At 37.4% G+C, this 21,925-nt stretch overlaps 1 protein-coding gene across 2 annotated transcripts; it reads right to left on the bottom strand.

Annotated features, from left to right (window-relative positions):
* Nucleotides 1-3,494: 3,494 nt before the first annotated feature.
* Nucleotides 3,495-20,835, bottom strand: LOC126752663 (protein rolling stone-like). 2 transcript variants are annotated; one of them, XM_050463624.1, is made up of 4 exons: nucleotides 19,815-20,835; nucleotides 9,915-10,275; nucleotides 4,253-4,436; nucleotides 3,495-4,074 (listed from the first exon to the last, which is right to left on the bottom strand). In XM_050463624.1, exons 1-4 carry the CDS (start codon nucleotides 19,914-19,916, stop codon nucleotides 3,885-3,887), a joined length of 837 nt encoding a protein of 278 aa, XP_050319581.1. In that variant the 5' UTR covers nucleotides 19,917-20,835; the 3' UTR covers nucleotides 3,495-3,884. The 2 variants fall into 2 exon arrangements, with proteins under 2 accessions (XP_050319581.1, XP_050319582.1); XM_050463625.1 differs by lacking the exon at nucleotides 19,815-20,835 and adding an exon at nucleotides 19,057-19,154.
* Between the last annotated feature and the right edge of the window lie 1,090 nt (nucleotides 20,836-21,925).

Raw genomic sequence — 21,925 nt, 5'->3', positions numbered from 1 at the left:
ACAAAACCAAGGAATGTTCGTCGTTCAGAAGCTGTTATTACAACAGACAGCCGAAAGATTTTCTACTCGGCTTATACTCCTGCTCTCTGAGGTCAACTTGGTATATGAGAACTGTGAAACGGCATTTCAAGTTCCTTACGTACGGCTGCAAACAAAACCATTGGTTTTCGTAAAAGGCAAAAAAACAGCTATTGCGATCAGGAATGCCGTGTCACAGTGGAGGAAAAACATACTCCCTACCTTGCAACGCTACAATCGACCACAACACGTGCGGATGGGATAGACACTGAGAGATGAAGATGAAAGCGAGAAGCACTTGCAGACAAAAAAACGAGAAAGGCCGAAATGCGTGGGTACGAAGTGCTTGACTTGGCTAGCAGGAGTAATGCTTGAAAATTCTACGAAAAGATGCGGCGACTAACAGAAGGTTTCAAGACCGGAGCATACTCTTATAGAACTCCTAGAGGTTATCTAGTGGCTAATGCCCAGAACATAATAAAATTGTGGAGGGAACACTTCTCCTGTCTGCTGAATGGCAGTGAAAGCATAACAACATTAGATAGTGACCTCGATTGCCCTACCATGAGGAAGTTCGAAAATTTAATTATCCGTCTTTATAAAATAAGGAGGAAAAGGAGCTTCCTTTATGTATGCCGCTATGTCTGAATTTGGTATCCCCACACAACTAATACGGCTGTGTAAACAGACGATGAGCAATACCAAAATCTCCGTCAGGATCGGGAAGGACCTCTCCGAACCTTTCTACACAAAACAATGTTTCACACAAGGCGACTCGTGCGACTTCTTCAATCTGCTGCTGGAGAAAATAATTCGAGCTGCAGAACTTAATCGAGCAGATACCATATTCTATAAGAGTGTACAGTTGCTGGCGTATGCCGATGATATTGATATCATCGGCCTCAACACCCGCGCCGTTAGTTCTGCTTTCTCCAGAATGGATAAGGAAGCAAAACAAATGGGTCTGATGGTGAACGAGGGCAAGACGAAATATCTCCTGTCATCACACAAACAGTCGTCGCATTCGCGAATTGGAGTACTTTGATTGTGTCCCGCACCGATTTGGTTTGTGTGCGTTGTCGTGTAACAAAATTGCTTTTCCGTGTCTTCTGGCCCATTCTGGTCGTTTTTCGAATCAATGCATAATTTAAATTGCAATAGTTTCACCAGGGCTTAGAAGAAAAATGCCAAGAATGCTTTCTGACCCCATCAAACACATAGCATTGCCTTCTTAAATAATCGATCTGTTTTTGCAGTCAATGTTGTATAGGCTTCGTGTCACTGTTGATAGTTATAACCTCGAAGTAGTAGATAATTGCGTCTATCTTGGAACCAGTATTAACACCAACAATAATGTCAGCCTCGAAATCCAACGCAGAATAACTCTTGCTAACAAGGTGCTACTTCGGACTGAGTAGGCAGCTGAGAAGTAAAGTCCTCTCTCATCGTACAAAGATCAAACTCTTTAAGCCACTCATTATTCCCGTCCTGCTGCGAAAGAGCAATGGTACTTTGCGCATTGACAATGGCGAATATCGCATTCGATTGAACGAGCTCATCGTTATAAGATGGCATTGACCTACGAGGTGCGTTCCAAAGTAAACGTTTTGAATCTAGCACCCCCTGGTAGCGCCATCTATATGTCGACTGGTGCATTAGAATCTGCTATCTTTATCGATTGTCCAGTGAGAATTTCATGACATTTCATAGATTGGAAGTGAAGTTATTGCGTTTTAAGTGTCAGTATGTTTGTGTTATCGGTGCGAAAATGAGCTTCGAACAAAGAACCAACATTAAATTTTGTTTTAAAATTGGTAATACTTTTACCGAAACGTTTCAATTGATGAAAAAAGTTATGGCGAGTGAACGAGTGATTTTAACTTTTTCAAAGTGGTCGTGAGAACATAAATGATGATCAAATTGTGGGCTAATCAAAATCCGTGAGCGCCGGAAATTCCATCGAAACTGTACGTGAATTTATTAAAAAATCAGCCGAAATCAGCATTGAAATTCATGGAAATGGAATTGAACATCTCCAAAACATCGATTTTCGCATTTTGACATAAAAGGTGTGTGCACAAATTGACTGACGACCAAAAATTACTCAGAATCCAACATTCGATTCGACGCTTGTGACCGATTATTTGACCAAAAATCACATTTTAACCATTAACCACTCCCCGTATTCACCTGATATGGCACCGTGCGACTTCTTCCTTTTCGGAAAAATGCATTTGCCCGTGAAAGGAAAGCGTTATGCAGATGTAAAGGCCATTCAAAAGGCTTGCACCGGCATACTGGTGGCCATACCGGCCATCGAGCTAAAACACTAGTTTGACATGTTTTCGGACCGCGCAAAACGCTGTATTGAAGCAGAAGGAAACTATTTTGAATAAAATAAATTGATTTTGCCGAAAAAACCTTTGTTCTGTTTTTTTTTTTTTTTTTTTTTGTAAAGTCCTCTTTACTTTAGAACGCACCTTGTAGCTCAGCGAGTTAAGAGACAGCGTCTACGATGTCTAGGCCATGTCGTCCGTATGGATGAAAACATTCCAGCTCTGAAAGAAGAACTTATCGTAACAAAATCTCTTCTAACCAGCTCTCGCTTATTTCACGATATTTAACTTACCTCAAGTGACTTCATATTTTCAAGGGTTTTAAAAAAAATTTTTAAATATCAACCGGTATGAAATGAACGTTTTTATGTGAAAATTAATTAATTATTAATTTTGAATGGGAAAGTAAAAGAAAATTATTCAAAGTAGTGACCATTTGTAAAGGAGCCAAGTACTTTGATTGTGTCCCGCACCGATTAGGTTTGTGTGCGTTGCCGTGTAACAAAACTGCTTTTCCGCGTCTTCTGGCCCATTCTGGTCGTTTTTCGAATCAATGCATGATTTAAATTGCAATAGTTTCACCAGGGCTTAGAAGAAAAATGCCAAGAATGCTTTCTGACCCCATCAAACACATAGCATTGCCTTCTTAAATAATCGATCTGTTTTTGCAGTCAATGTTGTATTGGCTTCTTAAAATGAATCTATTTTTCATCGCCGGTGACAATTCGATGCAAAACTGATTTACTTTCGTGTGTTTGAAACAAAATTTCACAACTGTTTTTTCGCTTTTCCACTTGGTTTTCATTCAATTCATGTGGCACCCATTTTCCACACTTTGTGATCTTTCCCATAGCGTTGTCCAGAATTTAACATGGCTGCCATTTGCTTTAGACTCAAGGTAATCATCTTCCTACAAGTATAATATTGCTTGCAGTTCGGCGTCTTTAAACTTTTTTGGTGATCTTCCGGGTTAAGGTTATTGAATATGTTTGACAGATGTCATGCCAGTAGTAAAGGGAGCAGTAGTAAAATCCTGCACTTATTGTAGACACTAAAGCTTCGTAAAGTCGCTTTGAAAGAGATGGCGATTCTCGAAATTTTCCAGTAAAGCTTGGTCGAGGAGTGAGTTTACAACAATAATTAATATTATGTTCGTGGCTCATTATTTATTTTATTAACTTAATTCTGGTTATTCTCATAAGGGACAAGCTTTCAGTTGTGTTTTTAGTTTATCATTACTTAATTCTAAAATTCAGTTTTCGATTTTTTCATTTATGAATAAACATTACGTGCTAACTACTCGAAGTACTACTTATACAATGCATGAAGCTATGAATATGTATGTATGTTGTGAATGCTCTGCATTTACATAACCTATGTCCAACATAATTATTTATTATGTACGTACGTATATATATATATCAGGCATACATAGCACATGAATGTGTGTGTTAAAAAATTCAAATACTAAAATGTCTTACAATGCTTAAAATAATTCTGCTAATGAAAAAAGTCCATTGCTGCGAGAGTTTAGATTAATCCGATGGCATGTGGGCTATCCATGGCGCTCACAGTACGTGACAGATATTTCTTAAATTTACTAAGCAGAAACAAAACAATGCCATAGATAATATACAAGATGAAAACGCCAGCAAAGGTGGTTACGGCTCGCATGGGATTGGTCCAGTCCAAAATTGGATAAACGTAGTGGTGGCCATATCTACAAAAGGCGCATACAATCAAATTGAAATTAGGAATATACCATAAATCACAATCAAAATAATAACAGGAACATAGGCGAAATATGCATATACATATGTATGTATGTAAGCATATTTTTTTGTAAGTATGTACTGCATATGTATGTGCTCTTCGAGCGGAAATTTCAAAATACTCACTCATCCGTGCCGCCCGCCAAGTAGTAAATCACAGTGAATATGTAGAAGAATATGGGTAGCAGCATCCAATAGATGATATGCAGCAGACGCACCGGAAATGCCACCAACCAAAAGTCCACCAACATGAATACTGAATTGAGGCAGTGAGTTATGAAGCTCATCACGGGGTAGAGCATGGGTTTGTCTGCAAGTAAATAAAAAGTGAGATTTCTGTCGCATTCGATTGTTTAGCCGTTGTTGTTGAGAGTGTGGGTGTGAAATTGTTGTAGGGGCGGGTTTTACCAAATAAAGTCAGTGTAAAGTGTTTGAAAAACAAGTAAAGGCCGACTAAATACAATTCAATTTTGTTATTGAAATTAATTAACTTAATTAGTTTATCGCAACCTCAATTCAATTAATTACTTTGAAGTAAATAGAACATATTTTAATAATTTTTCATTTTCCAATATTTGGAAATTTAGCTAGTATATGTTTAAACAGTGGCGGATCCAGAGACGATTCTTGGGGGGGGGAGGAAATTGAATTTATCCTTCGATTTGGGTTTCAAACTTATTACTGCGAGAGAAATACAGTAAAAATTATGAAACAAAAATTATCAATTCCAATTTTTAGGTAAACAAAGTGGTTATAATCGAAAAGTCAACCATATGCATGCATTACATAGTGGCTCATTTTATTAAAAATTCAAACAGAAAAATCCTTTTACATTGCGTGTTTCATAACGCAAAACGATGACTGCCAAGTTTTGCGAATCTTTCGATGACTTCTTCGGCGGTGATTTCGATGTCATGATGCATATGAAGCAACGCTAATCCAACTAGTCTTTCTTGGAGCATGGCTTAATGTTTTGATGCGGCGAAGATAAGAGAAAGAACGTTCAGAGCTCGCGTTTGTTACGGGAAGTGTACAGAATACTCGGAGATAGGTGTGGATTGTTGGGAATATGTCGACATCACATTTTCTTAATGTTTCCAGTGCAGAAGTTGGAATTTCGCTGCCTTCAATTTTTTGTTGCTGCTGCCAGTGACATTGCCAGTAGCTTAATTCACCTTTGAATTTCAATTTTTGTACGCTTTTTTCATCATCCAGAAGATTCCCGAATCTTTCTATCAAGCATCCAATTAGATCATCGATTTCGTTTTCTTTCAAAAGACTTGCCTTTTCTGGGAGCAACACACTCAATTGGTAACCATCTAAAACTTCTTGTGAAAAACGAGCTTCCAAATCTTCTTTGGTGGTATCCAGCAGAGGTACATATGTAGACAGAGACCTTGTAGTAATCTTCGCGAGTTTTCACGTCGTAATTTTCGCGTTTCGTTTGTTGACCACATGTTCTCGTTTTCGCTTCGTCAATATCGAGTTTTTCCGCCATTTTCTTGGCTTCTGAATAAATCAATCGGAATATTTCATCAACTTTTTCCCTATTTTTTTCCAACGTGTGCAAGCAACTTCCCAATCATTTTTGATACCTTCGCCAAATCCATTGCTTTCTTTTGAAGAACTACGCTGAATGTCGCTGAACAGAAGAGCCCGACGATAAATTCGAACTTGCACAAAGCCGATATGAGAATTGTTGCTTTGCCTGCTGTTTCTCTGTTCTTCCACACACTGATTTTTGACAGAGCTTCGATGATCAACGGTAACTTCGCAACAAATTGAAGGACAGCATTCTGCCTCTCTACCCATCTTGTTTCACACAACTGTACAATTTTTTCACCAAATATCTTTGCTAATACAGTCACACGTTTTGGAAATGAGTTCTTGAAGAATTTGTCGACTTCTCTATGGCACTAGCAACTTTTTCGATTAATCGTACTTTCACTGACTTTGAAATACTGTTGTTGAGTTTGTGCGCGAAACACGGAGTCATGACAGCATTTTTTGCTTCTCTCCGAATTTCGTTGACTGCTCCGATATCTGACAGCATGACCGCACATCCATCAGTTCCTATCGTAGTGCATTTCTCCATTCGGAGATTCATTTTCTTCATTGTCTGTCAAACCGGTTTAGCAGCTTAGCGAAGGTCTATCATATTTGAGATCTACATTTCAAAGTCGCCCGTGGCGTAGTGGTTAAGCTGGCAGGTCACTTGCGCAGCCAAGGGTTCGAAACCGGCCGAATATTTTTTTCTACAAACTGTGAATAAAAATCGGGAACATTTCCCGACAGAACCGGGAAAATTTCCATGCCTGATTTCCAGGCGTTTCCGGACCAGCTGTTATCGTCGGGAATCGCCGGGTTCCGAGGACGAGGGCAAGTTAAAACTCGGGTTCTATATTCAAAATTGGCTACTACTATTGTTGAATAAACAAACCTAACCTCAATTTTTATGTAAACACTCGTTTGAATGTCAGTGAAATTTCACCACGCACAAAAATGAACAGTAAAATCGAAACAACATCGATACTTACCATTTTAGATATTCAAAATTGGGCACTTTATTTTCCAGAATAAGGTATAACTTCACAGAAATTGACGAAAATGAAATGGGTAACTTGGGCAACTTATAGTTACTATTTAGATGATTCCGCTCAGCTGGGCACAGCGTGATTCTATTGGGCAGTCAAGTTAAGGCATTTTTGGCGAGATAAACGGATTTAAATGAAACGTCACCATGCGTCGAATGTTTTTATACTAAATAGTACCAATTGTACAGTATGAGACATATACGAGTATGCCCGCAGAGATATCGAACCTATGAGGCATTCGATAGTCGCAAGCGGCATCATGTCTATATGTATTTTGTGGTTCATGGTGTCAACTGACGCTAGGTGAGTGGAAATTTCCCTAATTTAACCCACCCCCTCCGTGGATCCGCCACTGGTTTAAATCCAAAAATATTTTATTACACCTGCAACATATTACTACAGGATAATAACGCCAGTGCAAACTGTATGTAAGTAAACTAAAACTTGAGATCTCTTAATGAAACATGGTTCACATATTCCTTGGCACCATAAGAAGTTCGGTACTTTAGATGGGTAATCGGACTATTACCACGCCCAAAAAATTACGTTAATAGAAAACACAGAAACTTCAAATTTAATGGCGAATGTTTATTATCATTCGAATTAACATACTTTGGCATTTATTTTTTTTATCTCTTACAAATATTGGCAGCGACTACGTCTCAGATGGTGCATCCGTTAAGTTCAATTTTCGTTGACTCGTTCGAGCATTTTAAGTGATAATTGGCGAATAACATGTGTGATGTTTTGCTCCAAGGACAGGACAGGACAGGACAGGAATAGACTTTACATCTCCCTACAGGAAAACGACTAACGGGTTGACACATACGTTCTTTGGCGGCCAAAACGTGAAAGTATCTGCACACCGAAGTGTTCTCTCAATAAATCCATTCTATGATTGATTCGATGTGTGGAAAGTAGCGCGGTCTTGTTATAACCAAATGTTGCAGAGATGACGAGCTTCAATTTTAGGCATCAAATAGTCGGTTACGTTTCTTCCGGCAAAATTTTTGAAGAAATATGGATCGATGGTTTCACCGGCTCACAAACCACACCAAACCATTCTTTATTCTGGATGAAATGGCAGCTCTTGAATCTCTTCAGATTGCTCTTCGTCCCAACTTTGGCAATTTTGCTTCTTTACATACACAATGAGCCAGAAATGGGTCTGACAGATCTTTTTGGAACTTTTCAAGAACCCATAGAGCGAAGCGATGTCGCTTGAGAAGGTTGAACGGCATCAGTTCTTGTACAAGCTGTATTTTGTACGCTTTCAATTTAAGATTTCGACATAAAATGCGCCAAGTCGTTCCATACGTTAGTCCGAGTTGCTGCGAACGGCGCCGAATCGACTCTCCACGTCTTTGTGTACACTCTCAGCTACGACTGCTAAATTTTCTTCACTGCGTGCTGGGCGTGGTCTATTCGGTCGAATATTATCCAATAATGAATGTCTCAAGATGGATGATGGTTTTGCAAATAGTACGCTCTGTAGGTCGGTTATGTTGACCATAAGTTGAGCGAAATGCACGAAATACATTCTTTACAGAATGTGAATTTTCGTAATAAAATTGAACGATTTGTAAACATTGCTCAGGCGTAAGTCTTTCCATGATGTAATGCCAATCAATACTGCACAAAAATAACATGACAGCTTTACACGACTCACGCGAGATCCGTTAAAAAATCATCCTTTATAAGCATTTGTAAACATCAGCTTGACTATTATCTAATATATTTGTCAATCAGAGTTCATATTTTTCTGGTATATCAAAAATGTATAAAATCGGGAAAAAGTCCCGTTTGACTTAACACCGTATAGGTATAAGGTTATATCTCCCTTCCGCTTTTTTGCTTTTTATTCAATGCTTTATAAAAAGGATTACAGTGATCGGATTTAGTTCAAATATGCGCCGTTTCGTTCGATAATATATTTCCATCTAGACGGCATCTTCATAATACCCCCTCGTAGATGCCCCACTCCTTATTTGCGAAGAACTCGGACAACCACTTTTCACAAACCTCTTTTGAGTTCAACTTTACACCAACAAGGGCATTCACCATGGAGAGGAACAGGTGATAACCACTTGGCGCTATGTCCGGGATATATGGTGGATGAGATAAAACCTCCCATTCCAGCTCCCGTAGCTTCTGGCGTTCTCCTGGTGGAACACTACACCCTTTCTGTTGGCCAATTCTGGACGCTTCTGGTCGATCGCCTGCTTCAAGCGGTCCAGTTGTTCGCAGTAGATGGTAGAATTAAGCGTCTGACCATATGGGAGCAGTTCATAGTGGATGTTTTTCTTCCAATCCCACCAAACACACAGCAAAACCTTCTTGGCCGTCAATCCCGGCTTGGCCACTGTTTGGGACGATTTACCGGCCTTCGACCACGACCGTTTTCACTTGATATTGTCGTATGTGATCCATTTTTCGTCGCCAGTCACCATCCGCTTCAAAAATGGGTCGAGTTCGTTCCGTTTCAGCAGCATATCGCTGGCGTTGATTCGGTCCAGAAGGTCTTTTTGCGTCAAATCATGCGGCACCCAAACATCAAGCTTTTTTGTGTATCCAGCCTTCTGATGGCGAAATAACTGTTTGCTATTAAGCTCAACCCCCGATTTGGATTACACTTAACTGTTTGTGAAATGGTTATTTTTTAACGAAAATGGAAAATAATATATCGACAAATAACTGAAATTTTTCACAGAATTGTTTTGATTTAAATTCCAGCAAGTTCGCTACAAGGAATGAAATATAAGGTTTCCTAAAGAACTGTACGGCTTAACTTGGGTTGGTGATAAGCCCAGTTCTCGAAAGAGCGAAACCAATGCACTTCAAAAGATCTTCCGCAAAGAAGGCTGAATATTTCGTATTTGAGATTAGACTCAACTCCAAATTTATTAAATGTTGTAATAATTTTCACCAGCTGCATATTATTGATGGCTCACTCGATAGTAAAGATAGATTTCTCCGATATTCTTATGCATTAAACATGTTCGGACGGCTTAAAGAACAACCGGCAAATTTGGATCAATAAGAATTCATTGCCACTGTCAGCAACGACTATCAAAATGCACATAGAATGAAAAATCAGATATGTATTATAAATATTGCGTTACCCTATTGCAACACCGATATATGGTGTATGTTCCTAAAATGTATGGAGCCGATAAATATTAAAAGAAACTTACCCATTTTCCCATGTAAAAATATCCAATAAACCGTGGTGATGACCAGCGCCAGCGCTAAAGACGCACCATGCACCAACCAGTAGAATTTGATCAGTCTTGAAGTGGTCGGGGGCTCTTTCAACATTTTACCCTCCATCACAGCACTACGTGCGTTGCCCAAATTGTAGTACCATCGTGTCGCGAGTACAGCACCACTTAGCTGTGCCAGCAGGCACACAATTATGCCCCAGTTCGTCAAGAAGATGAAGAATTTGCCACCTGATAATTGCAAAACCAAAGAGGCTATGAACACAGAAATAAAAAAGAACGCCCATATCCATCGAAACAGGAGGTAATAAAAACTACGCGCACCACTTTGCCACTGGAAAGAAAAAGGGAAATGCTGTTGTAAATTCGAAATAATCGAAAGACACATGGAGAGATAATTATTCACTATATCGTTATTATAAAATGAAGCCTACACTCAACGGCTTCAATTAAACTACCAACGTTAATATTACCTCTATCTAACTTCTACTAACACCAATTTCAGCGCTTCGTTAACCTCAGCTTGTTCTTTACATCTACCCTTTAATTTTCGATTTTAGAGGAGGCAATAGAGCGTCAATTATGTAGTGTTATACATATCTTGTCTTCACTATTTTGGTATTAGATTTTTTATTGTCCAAGCCCCTGCAGAAGCTATATGGAAGTATCATTAGTATCGTGCTCAAAGATCTGTGTCTATATTATTAAAAATCCTACCTGATGTTACATGGCTTTTCATTCTAAGATGCATTTTGCACGATGAGTTTAGCAAAATATTTTACCCACCCATATACCTAAGAGCTACCCTACCTATTTTATTTTGAATCTTACTTACTTACGGTTAGCTTAGGTTAAGAAGTCGATTCTAACAAAGATATCACTTGGACAGCTTAGAACGCCGAATAGTCGTCGACGAGCGGCTGCTAAGCGCTAGGAAAGTCTATTAGTACAGTGCCAAAAAGCAAGAGGCCGGTAGAGATCCAACTCAGTCCCATCACAATGTTGGCAACTTATAGCTAGCTCATCAGCTTCGCCATTTCCAACAATTCCGCTATGACCAGGTACCTAAACGAGTCTCGTGATAAATTAGCTTGATGCATTTTCTAGTGAGGACAGACTCTCCTTAACTAGCTATGAGCGCACAGTTAGCTTACAGCTTTTCCGAAATACAGTTGTTGGAGGAGAGAGTTCTGCGTATCCTTGTTCCCTTCACATGCCCAGCTTCCCTGAGCCTTCGAGCGCACTTCGCAGCAATGCACCTGCCGGCAATGTGCATGGCAATGTTGTCGTAGTCAACACCAGTGCAACAGAGAGCCCTATAAGCTTTTGGACACGTTCAAGTTTAATAGCAAGTGTAACATTTTCAAACGAATATGCCATGGAACATTATTGACTTAATTAAGCTTTCCCCACAGTTGTTGAGAGTCCTCACCTTTTCCCTATTGCTCATACACAGCAATATAAGTCAACCAAAGCCTTTCTTACTCTCTCCTCAATATTTGGCCTCCATGAAAGTTTTTTATGGAGGATAAGTCCTAGGTATTTGATCTTATCAACAGGTTTGAGGCATGGGCCTTCGAATGAGAAGAAGTGCACATCTGGTATCTTATACCACCTGTTCAATAAAAACATTTCACTTTTACTTGGGTTGGCGGCTAAGCAGCTTCTGTTCACCCAGTTGAATACCACTGTGTGTTAGGTGCAATACCATTTCTCTCCTTCTTTTATACGTATGTATGTATATTAGAAGCCTATCAAGTCGTAGATGAACGCCAACAAAGATAAACAAGTAAGGAAGGGCTATGTTCGGGTGTCACCGAACATTTTATACCCTCGCATGATAAAGTGATAATCGAGATTTCATTATCCGTTATTTACATATTTTTCAAATACCGTATTTGTGTAAAGTTTTATTCCGCTATCATCATTGGTTCCTAATGTATATATTATACAGAGAAGGCATCAGATGGAATACAAAATAGCGTTATATTGGAAGAAGGCGTGGTTGTGAACCGATTTCACCCATATTTCGTACATGCCATCAGGGTGTTAAGCAAATATTATATACCGAATTTCATTGAAATCGGTGAAGTAGTTCCTGAGATATGGTTTTTGGTCCATAAGTGGGCGACGCCAAGCCCTTTTTTCATTTTTAAAGAAAGCCTGAGTGCAGCTTTCTTCTGCCATTTTTTCCGTAAAATTTAGTGTCTCTGTTGTTTTTTGTTAGTCGGTTAACGCACTTTTAGTGATTTTCAACATAACCTTTGTATGGGAGGTGGGCGTGGTTATTATCCGATTTCTTCCATTTTTGAACTGTATATGGAAATGCCTGAAGAAAACGACTCTATAGAGTTTGGTTGACATAGCTATAGTAGGTTCCGAGATATTTACGAAAAACTTAGTAGGGGCGGGGCCACTCCCACTTTTCCAAAAAAATTACGTCCAAATATGCCCCTCCCTAATGCGATCCTTTGTGCCAAATTTCACTTTAATATCTTTTTTTATGGCTTAGTTATGACACTTTATAGGTTTTCGGTTTTCGCCATTTTGTGGGCGTTGCAGTGGGCCGATTTTGCCCATCTTCGAACTTACCCTTCTTATGAAGCCAAGAAATACGTGTACCAAGTTTCATCATGATATCTCAATTTTTACTCAGTTACAGCTTGCACGGACGGACGGACGAACGGACAGACAGACATCCGGATTTCAACTCTACTCGTCACCCTGATCACTTTGGTATATATAACCCTATATCTGACTCTTTTAGTTTTAGGACTAACAAACAACCGTTATGTGAACAAAACTATTATACTCTCCTTAGCAACTTTGTTGCGAGAGTATAAAAAGAGATTCTTTCGAAATTTTATTAAGACTTCTTACAGACTGTCCAATAGATGAAGAATAAAATTGTGTCAAGTATTTGGGAGCCAAGGAAAGTATTGACACGATTTTACTCATTTTTGGCACAGGACATGTGTTATCACAAAATTATTTGTCTCGAATTTCAGTACTAGAACTCACAGAGTCACCGATATGTTTAGTAAAAAATTAGCCATACGCACTGATGTCCATATATTTGGTGTCTAGGTCCTTGAAAAGTACAATTTTTGGACGTTAGATTAAATACCTTGCAAGATTTTAACCTAATAACTTGATATTTGATTTGTAGACTGTAAAGTGACAGATTAAATATGCTCACACACCTTGATTGAAATTGGTTGAGTACAGGGGCGGTAGCCATTGTCCAATTTTTACAGCGATTCAAAACTTTTTCTCAATAAGTTTGGTTTAGTTAGCTTGAGTGTTTTGAAACGCCCTTAAGTTATCGGACAGAGCCACGCCCTCAAGTTATCAGACAATCACTCGGATTTCAAATCATCTCGTCACACTGATCATTTATATACATTTAACCCTATAGCTATTAAGTTTTAGGTGATACTTACGTACAACCGTTTGGTGAACAAAACTATTATACATTGTACAACATGTTGCGAGAGTATAAAAATACTCCAATCGCTGCCTCCGGGCCTGCAGTGTTAACATAGTATATAAGTACATATGTATATACATATGTATATTATACTTATATTACAGATATGATCTACAGAGTGTAAAATCTTAATAGTGATCTAAGTTAGATTGCCTTTCTAGTTTGTTTAATAATGTTCAGTAAGTAATTCAAAGAATGTTTGCAGGGGCGTCGAGAGGATCCAGATCATGGGGGGGTGAGTCCCTTTGAAATGCCGACTCATTTCCAGAATTTGCCGATTTAATGTATATGTTTATAAATATATATAAAATAAGGATATCTTCATTTCTGATATGGTATTACGGAGAAGTTTGACAACATAATAGCATAATTCATTATTTTATTCTCAAATAAGTATTGTACATATTAGTATAATCATCATTTAATATGTTTCTCTTAATATAAAAACATACATTGTTCAGCAACGTATTACTCAAGACTTTCTTAAGAAATTGAATTGCAAAAATATAAATTTCTGAGTTATATTTTCACTCTGCGATGTTTCAACATTGACCATTTTCCAACAACATCGCGCAGATCGATTTCGTCTATTTTATCCTTTGAAGAAGAAAACAGCATCAAAGAATTCAAACGTCCATCCCCCATTGTTGTACGCAAATCGTTGAAAACAAATTTCAATTTACTAAAAGAACGTTCACATGAAGCTGACGTGACAGGAGCAGTCATTATGTAATGAACAATTTTGTACGCAGAAGGAATGACCTTTCTCAATTTGTACGCTACTATAGAAATGTCATCGAAAGATTTACACTCTTTACATGAAGCAAAAAGAATTTGTGTTTCAGCAAAAATACAATCTAGATCTTCACTGAAGAACTTAGGTTCCAATTGCACAACAAATTGTATAGATTCTATTGTAATATTACTTCTGTTAGCTGGAATCCTGAACATCTCTTGAATGGGTTTGAAGGTTGACATAGTTTCTTGCAAATTATCTTGAATACAATTTGTGAAATTTTCGAGGACAATTTTGAATTATTTTCTATAAAATGTCTGGAAATCAAAATTACAAGCAGTTGCTGGATTATCGTCATATTTCTTCGGAGCACGGCGTGTTCTGTGGTGTTTCGAAAGTCATTTTCAGGGTTGATCTGACACTTTTCAGCAAATGCAACTGAACTCGCTAGCAATGCGTTACTTTGTGAATCGTCATTCATTTGTTGGAATGACGCTGATGTGCTTTCAATCAGCAATAATGCGTCAATGCCGACTCGTTCATAGATGGGGGGTGTCACACCCCCCACACCTCCCCCCCTCGCGACGCCCCTGAATGTTTGTAAAATTTAAGATTAAATAATTTGCTAAGTTCCCCATAAACTATAAAGTTTTGCTGTTTATTAAAAAATGTGTTTCTCCGTATTTATTTTTATGAGAAAAACCGCAACATCAACTTACTGTTCCTGAAACAGCGTCAAACGTATGACGCTACTATGTTTTTATGCATATACATATGTATGCATGTACTCATATAGTAAGTATTTAAGTACTTCATCTTTTGTGTGCTTCTATGTAGTCACCGCAATTGACAAATTGGCACAAAACCCGTGGCGATCAATGCCCTTCAGCCGATAACATGTTTACAGTGCTGTTGAAGAAAATAGTACTGCTGATGTTGAGTACCTTTTTTTAATTTTTCAACTTTAAACGCTACACCATTGCACATTTGCAACCTAGAGGTTGGTAATTTTTTTTTTGATTCAACTATAAAAGATGATGTTAAGGTACGCTAAGTTTGGCTTATGACTCCTTAAACTATTATATTTTTCAGTTAAATACTCTGCAAAAAGTAACGGAACAAAACTAACACAATATTTTTTTTTTTAATTTTTCTACTTTAGCTTGGCGCTTCTCGTGGAGAGGAAGATTTCGTGAAAATTGAACATTGTAAAGAGAGTGAGAAAAGCATCTTGGTATCTGTGGTGCACCAAAGAAAAAACCAACAATGGCACTCAATGTCATACTGCAAGTACCACCGGTGGACATATCTGGCAAGTGCATTGCGGAGAAAGCTGCTATGAGATTCTAAGAGCTCAGTATATATTGTGGGTCACAAGCAAGGACTATCCTAACCACTCCGCTCCTTCGATTGCATCTCCGGTAACTTAGACCACTGCAACGCGGAATCTGCGCGGGATGATTCCTTCTTTGCGCGCCTACCTAGAAGGATAATGTGGCCATGGCGAAGTCGCTGAACTGAGTTTCTCATGGCTGAATCGAAAGTTAGGAGGAAGGTGGGTCGGGAACCTTCTGTCGAGCAATGCTGCAATTTAGCTTGCTGACAGTGCGCTGTGTTTGATCATCTTGCACTATAGTGCTGGATCCGTGGATCACCCAAGAGCTTGGCAAGCATTAGTCTACAACCCTAACGTGTGCAGGTGGGAGATACTTCTGGTCCAAAGTAAGACGTGAGAGGTCTTTTAAATTACTTGATCTTTTATTCATAATTTTGGATAACGAACAATTTATAATAAGTATAGGGTGAAACCTTGTCGTTGTGAATTCTCTATTCTAATGTTATAAAAGAGTGTTCGAGCAGAAGAATTAAGCCGTTAAGCTTTTATATGAGCGCATAGTGGCTGATAACAACGATATCATCGGTCTACACAGCAGTGACGTAACCATAATTCCGCCTTCTAAAAGTTCGATAAGAAGTATTAGCCATATGTATTTACACATAGCACACATATGTATGTACATATCTACAAGCGGTTATGAAATTTAGTCACACAAAATTACACGGAAGAACATAGAAATATGCTTCCACCCCAAATTCAACAATTTGTTATCTTTTTCCAATTCACTGGCAAAGACACGTCATTATTGCAAAAAAATCAAACATTAAAGGTAAATGTATTATAAATATTGTCATGGTCATGGTCAACACCGCGCCATTTCACTACGAGTTTCGAAGCCAAAATAATGTTTTTGGCAAACTTAAAATAATTTAAATAGCGTTGAGGTTTTATTGTTTGCTTCCAACTTTAAATTCGCGATAAAGAAAACCCAAAAGTAAATAAAATACTTGAAAAGTTTCCACTTGTCATTTCAGAAATACCTGGTTCCATTATGTCAAATTTAATGACAATAAGTTAACATCTGTACTCTTTTTGAATTTCAATTGTGCGGACATTTTGCAAATTTGATTGACGGGCAAAAACTTAACACCTGCCTTTGGGTTGCCAATTTGGTTTAGAGAGTAGTATCATAAATTCTTGTAAAAATTATATGACAATTGTTTTCATTGGTTCGATTACAATATTTCATCCAATTTGACGTAATGAATACCGTGTATTAAATTAAATAATTTAAGGAATGCATAATATCTCAAAAATGTTGTGTCTAAAGTTTAATGGGAACAACATTGATGAAGTTACCTAATACCCCATAAAATGAACATAGAATCCCTTTGAGAATAAAACTTCGATTGATGGACATGTACCTATTGCTAGCAACTTTTGTGGTCGCGTTATGAGAACTTTCAGAAGAACTTTGACAATAAATTGGGTAGTCGAAAAAGTATTTTCGTATTTTGTCAATAGATATCGTTGCAGTCGTATAACTCCAGTGCTACCAATCACATTGTGTCATACCATATAGTGTTGAAAAGTGAGATTTTAAGCTTCATTTAACCAAAAAAAATTAAATTCGGGGAAGTTAAAAAAGAGCTAGAGCTGTTCAAAAATGAGTGAAAATAATGAAGAAATTCGCTATATTTAGAAATTTTTGTACTAAAAAGGGAAGAATGCTCGCTTCAGATGCACTTCGTTCTAGTTGACCTATCGTAGGAAAAGTCGATGAAATTATGGAAACTATTGGCTAGGACCGTCACATAAGCAGCCATGACATTGCTAAGGAACTAAACATTCATCATCAAACGGTTTTGAACCATTTAAAAAATGCTGGCCACAAAAAGAAGCTTCATATTTGGGTACCACATGAATTGTCCCTGAAAAATTTAATGGACTGAATAAGCATCAGCGATTCCTTGCGGAAACGAAATAAAACCGAATCATTTCTGAAGCGAATGGTAACAGGAGACGAAAAGTGGATCAAATACGACAATAATGTGCGAAAAAGATCGTAGTCCAATCGTGGTGAAGCTCAACAAATGTTCGCAAAACCAGGATTGACGCCTCGAAAGGTTATGCTGAGTGTTTGGTGGGTTTGGAAAGGAATCATCCACTATGAGCTGCTCCAGCCTGGTCGAACGATTGATTCTACATTTTACTGTCAACAACTGATGAGATTGAAGTAAGCAATCGAAAAAAGCGGTCAGAACCGATCAACAGAAAGGGTTTCGTCTTCCATCAGGACAAGGCTAGACCACACACATCTCTGATGACTCGGCTTGGAAGTTTTGATGCATTCACCATATAGCCCTGACTTTGCATCATCGGACTACCATTTGTTTCGGTCAATGCAGAATTTCCTTAATGGAGTAAAGTTGGCTTCAAGAGAAGCTTGCGAAAATTACTTGCCGCAGTTTTTCGCCGAGAAAGTTTTACACTGATTTAATAATGTCTCTAGCGGAAAAATGGCAAAAAGTGGTCGATCAAAATGGTACATATTTGGTTCATTAAAGTTCATTACAAATATAAAACAAATAAGTTGAAGTTCGATTAGAAATACGAAAAGACTTTTTAGATTACCCAATATTCACTAAAATATAATTTGCTTATTCCATAGTTTGACTTTTTCGTGCACTGAACCGTATTAAAAAAACAAGATCAAGAATCTTCGGAAACACAACTTTGACGCGTCTGTCTGGGTACAACACGCACGGTCACTCGTTAGCTTTAGAAGTCACAATGTTTTGCGCTCCAATTAGGGAAAAACATCGCGCGTTTTTGTTAGTTTCCGCTTGCGTTGCCTTTTGAGGAATTGGCATCGCATTCCGACGTTCACAACTATGTTCTAGGACAAATTTTTAATTGTTTGTGATCGCAATAATATGTAATTATACCCAGAACTTGTTTGTAACATCCTGAAGGAATCTCTACAAATTGATATATAGTGAAATTCCTAATAATCGGACACCAACCGTCGCAGTGTTTTTGTCCGGCTATGAGAGTTGTCCACATATGGGAGCCTGGCGAAAACGTGTGTTTAAAATGTATTCTTAAAGTCAGAATTAAATTTATATTGCACTAATAAATGCGAGCCAATATCATGCAGGAGTCAATAAATGACAATTTTTCCATGTTGAGCTGAGTCGATTTAGCCATGTCCGTCCGTCTGTCTGTCTGTATATATTCGAACTAGTAACTCAGTTTTTAAGATATCGTTTTGAAATTCTGCAAACGTCATTTTTTCTTCAAGAAGCTGCTCATTTGTCGGAACTGCGAATATTGGACCGCTATAACATATAGCTGCCATACAAACCGAACGATCGGAATCAAGGGCTTGTATGGAAAACTTTCGTATTTGACGTGGTATCTTCACGAAATTTGACATGGATTACTGCTTAAAGTAATAACATAATCTCCGAAAAAATTGTTCACATCGGATTACTATAGCGTATAGCTTCCATACAAACTGAACACAGAGTTACTAAAAAAAGTCTACCTGTGAAGGATGTATTAGCTTCGGTGCAGCTGAAGTTAACTTTTTTTCTTGTTCCATGTAAATACTGCTCGACTTCAATCGATATCTACCTTTAAGATAATGCTTAATTGTTTATTTTTGTTTCGTATAAAAACAGAAAAAGGGAGAAAAACGTGGAAAACTCTGAAAAAATGATGGCATAGCTTTTATTATATCACATTTGTTAAAAAATCATAAATTTGAAAGGTCTAGGTAAATACTTTTCCATAGAGAAAATTTTGAGATCGAACCAGATTTAACCTTTAAAAACAAACACATTAAGTTTTTTCATGTTACGTTTTAAGATATTTAAATTCTTTATAATTTGTGTTGTTTAGTCACGCTTAACCACTTTGCATTGCAATTTGCACAAGAAAGTTTTTCAACAGCTGTCACTTGAACTTGTCAAAGGTCATGAAACTCTAACTTATGCCAAATATAGAATGCTTTTTTATTTAAGCACATGTACATATGTATGTATGTATGTATGTAAGTAAATTTGTTTATGCACACAATCGAAAATAGCACACGAAATCGTCGAGCGCGAAAATTGCATTGTCAACACAAAATACACTGGCGTATGCACAAAATTCGAATTCCCACGATTATTTAATTGTTCAATGCTAAACGACAGAAAGACATCTTTACTTTTTCTTTTACATTAACCTAGGTTAAAAGAATTTCTTTGCCTTCTAATAGGGTCGATTTAATTTTACACTTGTTTATTTGATCATTTATACCTGCGATTGATAGAACTGATCCAAATGCTTGTGCTTGAAGCCGAATTTTCTCAGTTTAAATTCATTCAGAAAACTCCGACCGAAACTCTGCTTCATTTGCATTTTTTTCTTATACTTTATGTAATTATACAACCGAATTTTATTGCAAAAATTAATTTTTAATAATTTTTTTTTTTTTTGGTTCTTTAACTGATTGCACTAGCAAGAAGACACGCGTCCACGCGAACAATACGCACGAACCGTAACTTATGTTATCGTATATGTACTTATGTACATATGTATGATGGATTTTTTAAAGTGTTAACAACAACAGCAAATCGCGAGAAAGTAACGAAGCAGAATGCGCCCTCTAAGCGAAATGTTCAAATCGAATGGCAAAATTTTCCTGGCTAACGATAGGTGAGCGTTTTTGGCTGAGTCTAATTATATGAATGCACAGATGTATATACATATGTACATATGTACTATATAATAAGTATGTAAGTATATGATTTGCAAGCACTGTGTGATCTTGTAAAGCACATCTGTTTAATTAGATAGCAAACACGGGAATGTTGGAATGTAAAGAACCGACCGACAGCTGACACACACCGCTGTGTATTTGTACGTCATACGTAGCCATGTGCCTAATACTATAACAAATTTTTCAGTAGAACGCACGTTACACAATTCGTCGTTTATTATTCACAAATTTTATTTTATGATTTTTTCATTTTTTTTTAATTTAATTTCTAAAATTATTAATTTTTTGGAAATCCCCGTTTGCAGCTTGCTCTCATAGCCTACGACGCTCACCAACGGCTCGTGATAAACTGCTGTATCTTTTTCGTTTGCAGCTCTTCTGCAAGATGAACTAGGCGCTCGTGTGAACGAGCATGAACTGTGACTAATTTATATTGGCTTCTTATTATATACATAAATATAATTGATCGCGGTGTAGTATTATAATTAAATTATGTGTTCGAAAAAATGTGTGATAAACGAACACTACTGCCACGGTGACAGTGTCAGCACTTTATTAGTCGTCAATAACTCGTGCATCACTCACACGAGTCGCGTGTCACATTACAGATCGTAACAGCTCACCGCGCCCTTTTTTAGCGCCAACATCACCTGCATTCAACAGCCGTTATGTTTTATGTTTCCCCCCTATATATTAAATACAATGAACCCTATGCCAATGCGATCAGAGCATATGTACATTAGGGTGTCCGTTATTTACCAAGTTGGCTATTTCCACATGGGTATCGTCAAAATCGTTTCTTTTTGACCTAAAAACAATTGTGGAAACAAAGAAAAAATTTTTCGATGCCGTTTAACCCTGCCTAAATAAGGATACTTTTCCCATTTAATTAACATGGGATTTTTGCACTATTTAGCAAATAATTCTTATTTCGTACATTATACTCTTTAACTTACCAACAATGCTCAATTCTGCTTCTATTATGATCCCTTTAGACGGAGAAATTTTCATATTGGCGCAAAAAATTTATTACATAACCTTTGGAAGGGTCAAAATTTATTTGTATTGATTATTCTAATTATTTTGCTTAAACTACTTACTAATTAATTTTTATTCTGAATTTCGTGTAAGATCTTTTATTTTAAACTTTCAATAATCATACATGACCATAAATGGTTTTTAATTTTTTCAATACAGCTTCAGATAAACACTTATTAATAGTTCTATAAGCAAAAACTGCTTTCAAAAATTGCAAATCTTGGTTCGGAGCCGCTGTAGCAAGAGGTGCAGTATACCAAAATCTCACATATATAAATACCACGAATAAACAAACGCCCAATAAACTTTTTTCTTCTTCTAGTAATAGTTCAAAAGCATCTCGAAAAACGTAAATTTTTAATGAGTAAATGGCTTTCGACATCTAGCGAGCGTGATGGAAAGCTCCAGGTTTATAAAAATGAATACTTTGATGGTCGACAGTACCAAGAAATATTCGGAACAATTCAAGCAGCTCTTTGTAATCGTCACGGGGTAAAACCGTATCTAATAAATTTTGGATGTTTCGATCTATTTCGTCAACTTGATTAATCAATTTTTTATGAATTTTATTTTATTTTTTCTAAACTCATGATGAAAGTTCTTAATTTTC

Source organism: Bactrocera neohumeralis, chromosome 3 (assembly GCF_024586455.1).
Source record: "Bactrocera neohumeralis isolate Rockhampton chromosome 3, APGP_CSIRO_Bneo_wtdbg2-racon-allhic-juicebox.fasta_v2, whole genome shotgun sequence".
NCBI classification, from domain to species: Eukaryota; Metazoa; Arthropoda; class Insecta; order Diptera; family Tephritidae; genus Bactrocera; species Bactrocera neohumeralis.
This window is presented reverse-complemented; position numbering and strand designations above follow the sequence as displayed.

Excerpts from the sequence above, each read along its gene's own strand:
- LOC126752663 (XM_050463624.1), bottom strand. The coding sequence starts at position 19,916 with ATGCAAATGAAGCAGAGTTTCGGTCGGAGTTTTCTGAATGAATTTAAA. Across the intron at positions 4,437-9,914 it reads ATTTTTACATGGGAAAATGG|ACAAACCCATGCTCTACCCC; the intron begins GTAAGTTTCTTT and ends ATTTACTTGCAG. Across the intron at positions 4,075-4,252 it reads TTGGCGGGCGGCACGGATGA|ATATGGCCACCACTACGTTT; the intron begins GTGAGTATTTTG and ends CGCCTTTTGTAG.